Source organism: Megalobrama amblycephala, linkage group LG19 (genome assembly GCF_018812025.1).
Source record: "Megalobrama amblycephala isolate DHTTF-2021 linkage group LG19, ASM1881202v1, whole genome shotgun sequence".
Classification (NCBI taxonomy): Eukaryota; Metazoa; Chordata; class Actinopteri; order Cypriniformes; family Xenocyprididae; genus Megalobrama; species Megalobrama amblycephala.
Genome location: NC_063062.1, coordinates 9652387 through 9664247, shown reverse-complemented (window position 1 = coordinate 9664247; position 11861 = coordinate 9652387). Strand labels below are relative to the sequence as shown.

Here is an 11861-nt window from a genome sequence, read left to right as displayed (position 1 = left end):
TCCACTAGGCGCTGATGTGCATCCTCTCCTGTACTGGACTGAGATGGTCTAGGTGTGCTGGAGGGGAGGAGGAGGAGAGAGATGCGGAGCCAGGGATGACAAGGAGAGACACAGAGAGAAAGAAGAGGTGGGACTTTGGTTTTGATGGTCTGGGTACAATCCTTGATGCGGTTTGGCCAGAGAACATCCAGAAACAAGGCACAAGGAGAGAAACGGGACGAACCCAGGTGTCTTCGGTTCAGTGTATCAGCATTGCGAAAGTTATGCGGACATACATCAATAATGGAAACTCCGGCGTTCTCCTCGGTCCCCTCACAGACAGTGACAGAAGAAGCAGAACACCTGCCTCTTCTCCAACCCCTCCCTTTTTTGGTCTTGCCTATATGAAAGCAGGCCAAAAAGAGTGACTAGGAGAGCTCATTAAATATTGATGGCGAAGTCAAGGATCGCAGCCTCGAGGTTGTATGATATGAGCAGGTGTAACGAGACACTGCGTCCTACAGTCCCAGTCTAACCCTTATCCCGAGAATCCGTTCCAGGGGTTCATGGGTCAAATGTATCAACGTCAACAACCAAACACTGACATAAAGGTTCAAACTGTGAGTGCCATTGCACTGTGGCTGATGTTCAAAAGTCACATTTGCAATGTAATTCTATTGCTTTTGTAAGTGAAGCACTGCACCTTTTTCCTGTGAAAGCCTCTTATATGCAATAATCATCAAAAATGCAGTGTGCTTTAAAAATTCAGATATTGAGGTGTAAAAAATTCATTGGTTGTCTGCATGGTGTTGCGTTAGACTTGGGCTCTGTTTCACCGATGCTTGTTGGTGCCTCAATAGTCCGTTTGCCATATACAAAATCTGTCTCACTGAAGGTCTGCCATTCTGTGCAAGACCCCTGAAGCCACGAATAACTGCGAGAAACTGATTTACTATTTTCATATATAATCAAAATGAGCAGGATTCAATAAAAAATATGTTTTTAAAATGAACAGGTGTTCAAAATTTGCAAATGAACATTCTTTACCTACAAAATGTGAATAAAAATCATCAATGTTATGTTAACAAATCTGTTTTCCCCACATACTGAGCAGAACACATTGTCATGAAGGTCTAAATAGGTCCTCAGTTTTATTTTTATTTTTTTATGTCACATTACAACAAGGTTCCCACCTGTTGGTTGCGCAACACCAACATTGAATTGGCAGACAAAAGAATTTTGAATTTTAAGCAATATTACATAGATGCAAACTCCTCACCTTTCAGTGAGAACTCACCTTTTTGAGATCAAAATAGGTCACCAATGGGATTTGCATAGATCCAATGGGAAAGTGTTTTTCTGGGGAGGGGGGTCTTACAAGAGTACTTGTGAACTTACAAGGGTAAATAAAGAACTGGTTGTTTCAGGAAGTACTGTACAGTCTTTCCTTTACTCTTTACTTTAAAATTACTATAATGGGTAATATTTTATGTATTTGAGGTCTGAGATGTGGCAAACAGTATTGCCATCTAATCAGCCAATATTGTCTTAAATTTCCTGCATAGCACTTCGTCTTTTATAACATGAGATTTTAACCAAATGTTGATTTTGGTAAAATGTTGCAACAATATGTTAATTTTTTTCATGAAAAATTACAGTTTTGGACATATATGGTAATAAAAAATAACTACAAATGAGCATGCAAAGCAAATAACTTAAAAAAAAAAAAAATCAGTGCCCCGCCCAGCGCAATGTCCTCACCTTTTTTCCCCCTTACCTGTTTGCATCCCTGATATTAGCTCCACTGTTTTTCCCCTAAATAATGATAAAAGTTTATGTCTTATGCCAACATTTCTTATTCTTCAAGAATTCAGTTTAATTTTTCTCTCTGGACAATTACACAACCATTTTTACTTTTATTTTTTTTATTTGCAAAAATATCATAATCAAATATAATCATCATAGAAAATATGTTTTCAAGTAATTTTTTTAATCTGTTGAAATTTTTATGTATTTTTGAATAACCTAACATGGCAAAAAAAAGTTCCACGTCACTGACCGATATACTTTTATTAAAGTTATTTATTATTTTACTCAGTCATAATATCTGCATATAGTATATGTCCAAAGGATACTCTTGTCTGTGGCACTTTCTTTTTTTTAATAACAGAGTGACATCTAGTGGTTCACAGGAGCCAGTGTGTGCAGTTGGCAAGCCATTTTTTCCCAAACAGCAAAGATATATATATAAATATATATATTTATATATATATATATATATATATATATATATATATAAATATTATTTCCATGCTTAGAAAAGTAAAGAAAATTTATATAGTTAAATAAATTTACTCAGCTGTATAAATGTATATTTCACCAGCTAATTGCTAGATTTTCCTCTATACAGGTTTTTAAACACCCTCATAATGATGAACAGCTTGGAGAATCATACATGCATAAGTTCTGTAAAATCAGTCACGGGAAAAGCATACATAAAGAGCATTGATTTTGTAATAATGCTTTAAATTGGCCATAAATTTAACCTGTATGATGCAAGACAAATGCTTAAAGGTCCCGTTCTTCGTGATCCCATGTTTCAAACTTTAGTTAGTGTGTAATGTTGTTGTTAGAGTATAAATAAAATCTGTAAAATTTTAAAGCTCAAAGTTCAATGCCAAGCGAGATATTTTATTTAACAGAAGTCGCCTACATCGAACGGCCAGTTTGGACTACATCCCTCTACTTCCTTCTTTAATGACGTCACTAAAACAGTTTTTTGACTAACCTCCGCCCAAGGATACACAAGAGTTGCGTTTGTAATTGTTTGTCGCCATGTCGTCGAAACGCTGTTATTTTCATGATCCAATCACCGGGTCTGATTCCGGCTCAAATTGATGGGGTAAAATTAAAGACTGTTTACAATAACACTGAGCGCGTGCACTCCACGTTATGGTAAGAGGCGTGACCTTTCCGGGCAGGTGCGCTAAGCTGCTGTCGAATCACAACACAGGAACCGCTGGCACAATCAGAACTCGTTACGTATTTCTGAAGGAGGGACTTCATAGAACAAGGAAGTCATCAGCTCGTTTTAATGACAGTGGAACGCAGTGGAAACAGCGGTATACAGATAAGTAAATTATGGAAAAATACTGTGTTTTTTTACCCAAACATGAACACATTATATTGCACACTATAAACACAATCAAAGCTTAAAAAAAACACGAAAAACGGGACCTTTAATTTCTTTTCAAAACCCTGATCTCCAGCACTGAAAAGCTCAAATGTAATTGAACAATGATTTCTTTCTTCTGCTGAACACAAAAGAAGATATTTTGAAGAATGTAGTTCCAGTTGGTGGGCCCCATTTACTTCCAGTAGGGTCAACTTTAATTCACAGAAAGCTGTTGAACTGGGCAGCAAAGATTTGATGTCCTGCAAATGCATATTTACACAAGAAAAGTGGTAGATTTGGTCTATTTATTTATGGAAATAGTGTAAGGGTAGGGCAAAAGATCAAGAGGATAGTAATACAAACATTACATTAAAATGCATATATATATATATATCACTCTAAAAATGCTGGGTTAGTCTTGATTTGAATTATTGCCCCGCCCACCATAACAACCATAAACCAATCAAATCACCTGTTATTGTCAAGCACAGTTATGACAACAGTTTGAAATCCTTTGCAGTCATTTGCTCTAAATTCAAGAGGGGCTGGGACCCCCAAACCTTAAATGGCCCATTTTACCTGATATCACCCTACATATATACAGCTGAGTAAATTTAACTATATAAATTTTCTTTACTTTTCTAAGCATGGAAATAATTATTGAATCGTTTGTGGGTATTGTGTTGTATGTGGCTATAATACAGCAGTGTCAGTTTTTGTCGCAGCTATATGTATGAGATTCTCATCTCCAGGGACCAAGAGAGTAAAATAAAAATGATTAAGATGCATGTGCAACTCTTGTCCACTAGTTGTCGCTAGTGTCTATTTTTTCTTTGGGAGTTGGTTACTCACCCATTTTAATGCAAACAGGGTAGTAAGGTGTGAAAGTTGTTGCCTGGCCAGAAGTTTTTGCTTTCAGCCATCAAAAATAAATAAATAAATAAATACATACATACATACATAAATAAAAATGCACAGACACTTTCATAAGATACATTTAAATTTAGTATCTTCATATGATTAGATTCGAAATAAGAACAGATACCGCTTTAAGAACAAAGTCTTTATTCCCCCCCCCCCACACACACACACACACTGTATTTTCACATGTACAATAATAGTTCCTCTGAGCAAAATTTATGAAAATGTATATAGACATTTAAAGCGTCTATAAAGAGTGCCGTTTCATGTTTTTAAAGAAACAACATGCCATTTTACTTATTATTTCAAAGATATATAATTATTATTTATTTATTTATTATTATAATTATTAATTAGTAAGTTATCACCGTTTTTATTAATTTAGTTTAGTCTAACAAGCAAATGTTTGACTGACAAGCGTTTTTATAAATAATATTTCCCAGTGAAAGCATTTGTACACTATAAACAAATTACTCAAAATGAACAGGTAAACTTAATTGCCACACTTAATAAAAACAAATAAGTAGAATTCATGCACAACGTTTAAAATGTCAGTGTGGTTTGTTACTCTTTGTACTTGACACTATGTATAGTAGCCTATAGCCAAAATATGAATTTGCTGCAGACAAATATGGGAATATTTACAGAATTATGGAACAAAATGTTACAATCGCTCCTTTTTATGACATAATAATGCGCTAAAATATTTTGACACTCTTAACAAAATCAAACAGGGAGCCTAACTAATCGTTTTTATGTTTTTTAATACTGATAAACAAATAATCATAACAATATGTTACTTATGCAGAGGTAATGCCTTAATATAACAAACAGTTCTGGTCTAAATATAAATATGATGGTGCAGAGACTGAATGTGTTCTGGTCGAATTACAGCGCTGCAATCGAAAAGATGACTGTCCGGCACCCGTTCAGTTGAGTCCCCGCATACCGCCATCGCATCCGTGACCGCATTTTTCTCGGCTTGCATAACATATCGCGTGACTTACTAGGTTAGTAACGTGAGGGAAAGGACAGCGGAGAAGGCGGTGTTGATGATGGTAGGAGGAGATTGTGCGCCGTTGTCTTCCGCGTTTCCCCGGATTTCAACCACTGTCCTGATTCCATCGTGTCCTCTCCTTGCACGTTTTTACGCTCAGCCCACCCTCCCAATTCAGTTAGTTGAAAAGAAAAAAATTAAATCAATTATACGGGACTCGCCGTCCCCCCCTCCGCCGTCACCTCTCCTTTTTCTCCCCCCCCTTTGCAAATAACCACCACCGCCTTCGTTCTCCACATGCAGCATCGGAGTCCTGGGCCCCGGCGTACCGGCTCCAGCCATGTCGGCGAGGAATACAGCGGCTGGCGGCGGTGACGGAGCGACGGGGGAAAAGACGGGTAACGCCGCTTAAAACAATACAAGTTAGTCCGCCCTAGACGGGTCCGCTTGAAGCGGAGAGAGTTGGTGTAGATTGCGCTGTGTGCCGGGCGGAGGAGAGGGGAGATCTCGGTGTTCCCCGCTGATTGGTTTGCACACTCGCGATCGTAGCGAAACTAGGTCAGTAGTTCAGTAGAGCGAACTCTAGCAAACCAAGCAGGGGTGCGGAGGAACTGCTCACAGAGGCACATTTGGGGCTTTAACGCAGCGTTTAACCATATATTCTGGTTTTAATGTGACTGACAGTCACGTTTTTTAAATGTAGTATGTTGTTTTGTAATTATTTTGCGAGGCCTTGGCAGATTGGCTGCCGTCGCATTCATTCAGTCAGTTGTGGCTAGTTCTTTAAATGTCTTAATATATTTACTAGAATGCTACTTTTATGTTTTGGGGAACTTTGTTTCTTTCATATGGACAAATATTTATATATTTCCCAAGCTACACCGAGGATAAAAAGATAAAGAATCGAATCGTATCCGGAATAACACGTTAAATCGACGATTTACTGTGTTTACATTTGCGTAAAAGAGTGGAAATCTTAAAGAATTGAACTGTTCTGTGTTTGCGATTCTGATACATGTTTTAATTAGTCCGGTTCCCTAACAAAGTTAGCTATTCTTGTATAGTAGCTAGCCTACTTTTGAGGAAGAATGTAGAGAAAACAGCTAATGTTTTGCCCTCAGCAGTCTGTTGTTCAACACAAAAGATACAAAGAAATCCGAATTTACATTACAATTCTGACTATTAAAGGAGTCATAAATGCGCTTGGCCATAACTATATATATGTTAGCATACATAAAAAAAAAACATTAAAACAAACAGAAAATGTGAAAACGTTTAATTAAAGTATTCCTTCATTTATTTTTATAAAGTACAACTGATTAAACCCCATTTTAACTAAACGTTGTTATAACCATTCAGAAAAATTTCAGCAGTTTTTATTTTATTTTAACCATACATATATACATTTACATACAAATAAGTGTATAGAAAACTATAATACCTGTTTCATACTTTTAATAAATCACCTTTTTTGTTTATTATGTATGTATTCATATATTCATTGCTGTTGTATTGACATGAACCCAAATGAATGATAAAACAACATTCTGCTTCTTACTTTTTTTTAATAGTTTTTTTAGATCACAAATACACTATCTAGTACAAATGCATTTTCCCTAGTGAATTCAGTCTCCATTTTAATGAGTGAAACTGCATGTTGTGACGTAAATGTGAATCATTAGCATTGTGAAGTCACAGCACTGCCTGATCTAGTCTAATTTCTTGTAACGTGACCTTGTAAACGTGACGGTTGTGTAATATGTAGGTCAAACACTTACACGGCACACTTGTAGGCCAGGGCTGTGATGCCCTCCTCTTCCTCAGGCGTTGCTTTCTCTCTTCAGCCTAACTCAATCAGTAAATCTTTGCATAACTAGCCTATAAACAATCAGAAAGAAAGCCATTTAATGTAATAGGACAGTTGTGCTAATAATTCCTGATAAAACGTGTAACCTAAATCTGCTGCCAGTTTGGTTTGTCTCGTCTCGTGACAGACACCCCCTCCCCTTCCCCAACACTGAAAAACGTGACTGGAATTTAGGGTCTTATCTGGAAAGTATGTCTCTTAGGTAACTGGCTTTTTGAGTCATTTCAGTGATAGGCGTTTTTTCAGGTCAGTTATTTACTTTCTGGACCATTTGATAAATTCTAGTATAGCTGATAAATAAATGCACATGCCCTGGCAAATTGTCTTTTGGAATTATTTGTGGGGGAAGAAGACGGCATAACATATCAGTACCTTAATTTCTTAATGATTTAATGTGGGTTTTACCTCAATGACACTAAATGTTAATATTGGAGATAATATATAATTTTTTTAAAAATATGACCCTTGCTGTTCATCATGCAAGGTATTGATCTCTCATATACTGAAAGCATACTGTTTAACTTTATGTATAAAACTTATTTAAATGTTAGTGTAGTTATTACTTTAAAAAGTGATTAATCTTTTAAATGTTGTACATGTAGATTCCTTGACCTGAATACATAAACTGTTTTAATAGAAGTTTGCAGCCTTTATGTACTCTTAAAAGTAGGTCAGAAGAACAGGAGTGTATTTCGATGCTGTTTTATCATCACTTTAATTGACCACTGCACATCTAGCTATAGCATATGTAGATGAAATGTGTTGCACCATTGCTTGCTCCATTCTGAGTTACTGGGAAGAGTTTACATACATCTCAGAGGGACCTTATTGCATGAAACTAGAGCTTTGAAAGTATTTGTTATATTAGTAAATTTGTTTATGAGAAATGTTATAGCAATTTTTCAGCTGAGCATTTAAGATCGTAGTATTACACGTAGGTCATTATACGTATACACTTTGTCATGGTCATTGAAGCGGCTCCTTTGATTTGAATGGTGAGGCTATTTTGAGTGTGTGTTTTAATTAAACTGAACTGTTCTCATTCTCAAGGACCTCTTTACAACATTGTTTTTAAATCCTGGAAATTATAGTCAGGATCGAGTGATTGTTTTTCTGTCAATCTTAAAACTCTTTGTGTCAGTTTTATGGCTTGACTTCCTCTCCTGTCCAAGAGATGGTTTCCTGTTGTCTTCATGTCTAGACATCAGAAAATCGTGTGATTTGTTGATTATGCTATTTAGATGTTGAGCATTTTAACTGATTGCCTTGCCTAGTTTCATGTTTTTGGTTATTCTCGTTTGTTTAGTGATTTATTTTTATGTAAAAGCAGTGCCAGCATCAAGCTCAAAGAGTTTATGTAGTTTAGGGCTGTCAAATGATTAATCGCGATTAATCGTATACAAAATAAAAGTTTGAGTTTGCATAATATATGTGGGTGTACTGTGTGTAATTAATATGTATATATAAATACACACAAATTAATGTATATATTTAAGAGAAATATGTTATTTATGTAAAAAATATTTGTATTTATATATAATATAAATTATATAAAAAAATAAATGCATATACTTGTAAATATTTCTCAAATATATACATGAATGTATTTGTATTTATATATACATAATAATTACACACAGAACACCCACATATATTAGGCAAACTCAAACTTTTATTTTGTATGCGATTAATCGCGATTAATCGTTTGACAGCCCTAATGTAGTTTATTACAAAGCCACGTCAAAATGATTTCTTGGTCTAATCTGATGCTTATGTGTCTTTCATTTGTGACTAGGTGTATTAGAATAAAATATGACCAAACTTTCTTAACTAAAACATACAATACAAAGTGTACATGGCAGATAAAGGGAGCAATAGAAGCAATAATAATTAATACATTAAAACTGAAAAGTTTATGCCACAATTTTTATTATACATTTAGAAGTAAACAAGACAAAGATACAAGAAACTTTGTTTCATGAGACTGAAACGTAGGTGATCCATTAGAAATATGTAAGACGATTTGTAAAAAGATACTGTTATATTATACTTTTGTTACATTCAAGTTAGTTTAAAGGATTTGTTCACTTCAGAATTAAAATTTCCTGATAATTTAATCAATTTGCCCCAATGTCATCCAAGATGTTCATGTCTTTCTTTCTTCCGTCGAAAATAAATTAAGGTTTTTGAGGGAAAACATTCCAGGATTTTTCTCCATATAGTGGACTTCAACGGCTAGCAATGGGTTGAAGGTCCAAATTGCAGTTTCAGTGCAGCTTCAAAGGGCTCTATATGATCCCAGATGAGGAATAAGGGTCTTATCTAGAGAAACAATGTCATTTTCTAAAAAAATAATAAAATTTATATATTTTTGAACCACAAATGCTTGTCTTGCACTAGCTCTGCGATGCACCACACATTACGTAATCACGGAAAGGTCAAGAGGGACGTAGGTGGAAAAACTCCATACGCCGCGGTAGGGCGAAAAACTCCATTTCATTTTGTCCTCCAACTTCTAAATCATCCGACATTGTTGTTTTACCTTATTTTGTGTAAAGGGCATTTGACTTAGTCTTTGCACATTCGCTTTGTAAAAACTTGTTCGTTACTTCCGCCTACATCATGCGTGACATTTCCAATGTTATTACATAATGTGAGGCGCATCGTAGAGCTAGTGCAAGATGAGCATTTGTGGTTAAAAAGTATGTTTTTATATATATATATATATATATATATATATATATATATATATATATATATATATATATATATAATACAGTACAGTCCAAAAGTTTGGAACCACTAAGATTTTTAATGTTTTTAAAAGAAGTTTCGTCTGCTCACCAAGGCTACATTTATTTAATTAAAATACAGTAAAAACAGTAATATTGTGAAATATTATTACAATTTAAAATAACTGTTTTCTATTTGAATATATTTCACAAAGTAATTTATTCCTGTGATGGCAAAGCTGAATTTTCAGCATCATTACTCCAGTCTTCAGTGTCACATGATCCTTCAGAAATCATTCTAATATGCTGATCTGCTGCTCAAGAAACATTTAATGTGTACAATTGTACAAAATATTTGTGTACAATATTTTTTTTCAGGATTATTTGATGAATAGAAAGTTCAAAAGAAGTGTTTATCTGAAATCTAATCTTTTGTAACTTTATAAATGTCTTTACTGCCACTTTTGATTGATTTAATGCATCCTTGCTGAATAAAAGTATTCATTTCTTTAATTTCTTTTCAAAAAAATAAAAATAAAAATTCTTACTGACCCCAAACTTTTGAACGGTAGTGTATAATGCTACAGAAGCTTTGTATTTCAGATAAATGCTGTTCTTTTGAACTTTCTATTCATCAAGGAATCCTGAAAAAAAAGTACACAACTGTTTTCAACATTGAAAATAATCATAAATGTTTCTTGAGCAGCAGATCAGCATATTAGAATGATTTCTGAAGGATCATGTGACACTGAAGACTGGAGTAACGATGCTGAAAATTCAGCTTTGCATATTTTTATAAACTTTGCTTATTATTATTATTATTATTATTTTTATTTTATTTTATTTTATTTTTAATTTTTTAGAAAATGATCGATTGTTTCACTAGACAAGAATCTTATTCCTCGCCTGGGATTGTGTAGAGCTTCTTGAAGTTGCACTGAAACTGTAATTTGGACCTTCAACCTGTTGGTCCCCATTGAAGTCCACTATATGGAGAAAAATCCTGGAATGTTTTCCTCAAAAACCTTAATTTCTTTTTGACCGAAGAAAGAAAGACATAAATGTTTTGGATGACATGGAGGTGAGTAAATTAACAGGAAATTTTAATTCTGAAGTGAACTAATCCTTTAATTAGTAAATCATTTTTAAAATAGTGGCTGCATGTCTGTGGTGGTTAAAGCCTTGGATTAATTGCCCGATTATCAAAATAAATACGTTTTCTTAAATTGCCAGCTGTGTAGGCAAGGCACTTTTGTAATTTGTTACAAAAATTAGGCCATGTCTAAACGGAATGCCTTTGTTTAACAAATTTGTCACGTTTAGTGATTCTCACATTTTTGAAAAGTAATTCAGCTAGGGCTGTCAAACGATTAATCGCGATTAATTGCATACAAAATAAAAGTTTGAGTTTGCCTAATATATGTGGGTGTACTGTGTGTAATTATTATGTATATATAAATACAAACACATTCATGTATATATTTGAGAAATATTTACAAGTATATGTATTTATTTATATTTTTATATAACTTATATTATATATAAAATAAAATATTTTGTACATAAATAACATTTCTCTTAAATATATACATTAATTTGTGTGTATTTATATATACATAATAATTACACACAGTACACCCACATATATTATGCAAACTCAAACTTTTATTTTGTATACGATTAATCGCGATTAATCGTTTGACAGCCCTACAGCCTAAAACTGAACTAAAAAAAAATAGCTTTTTTTGTGCGGTCTGTTTTTGCGCCTGCTTCACCTGTTGCTTTAAGCCTCTAAGACCAAGACAGACACGCTCGTCCTCGGACTGGCCATGTGTACACGTGCATGTACTATGTGTGTGTTCTTACAGTGCCAGTTTCAGGTGACAATGGAATGGGCCAGGCCAAACACAGCTTGTGCCCCTGGCTCCTATATTTAAAAGTGTTCCACACTGTTGAAGTCAGGGGACAGTTGAAGTCATTTTCACTACATTAATATGAAAAATATGAATTAATATGAAAAGGTCTGAAAAAAAAATGTTGAGTTTTGCTTTCGTCATACAGAAAATCCACTGTTTATTGCCAACATGCTTCAATTGGTTTGGTTTGTGGTTTTAAACAACCTAGACATTATGACATTTTGGCTTTAGTGACAGGAATGCACCAGTGTTTTATTCAACCATGGGAAGAATT

The 11861-nt window shown here is 34.5% G+C and overlaps 1 protein-coding gene across 2 annotated transcripts in view; it reads left to right on the top strand.

Annotated features, from left to right (window-relative positions):
* The first annotated feature begins 5131 nt into the window (after positions 1–5131).
* arntl2 (aryl hydrocarbon receptor nuclear translocator-like 2) overlaps positions 5132–11861 on the top strand; it is a 28744-nt gene continuing 22014 nt past the window's right edge. Inside the window, exon 1 of one of the 2 annotated variants that reach the window (XM_048168546.1) lies at positions 5132–5470. In XM_048168546.1, coding sequence (XP_048024503.1) covers positions 5413–5470 — 58 coding nt within the window. In that variant the 5' untranslated portion in view covers positions 5132–5412. The remainder of the gene's footprint in view (positions 5471–11861) is intronic. The other variant, XM_048168545.1, reaches the window with a different exon arrangement.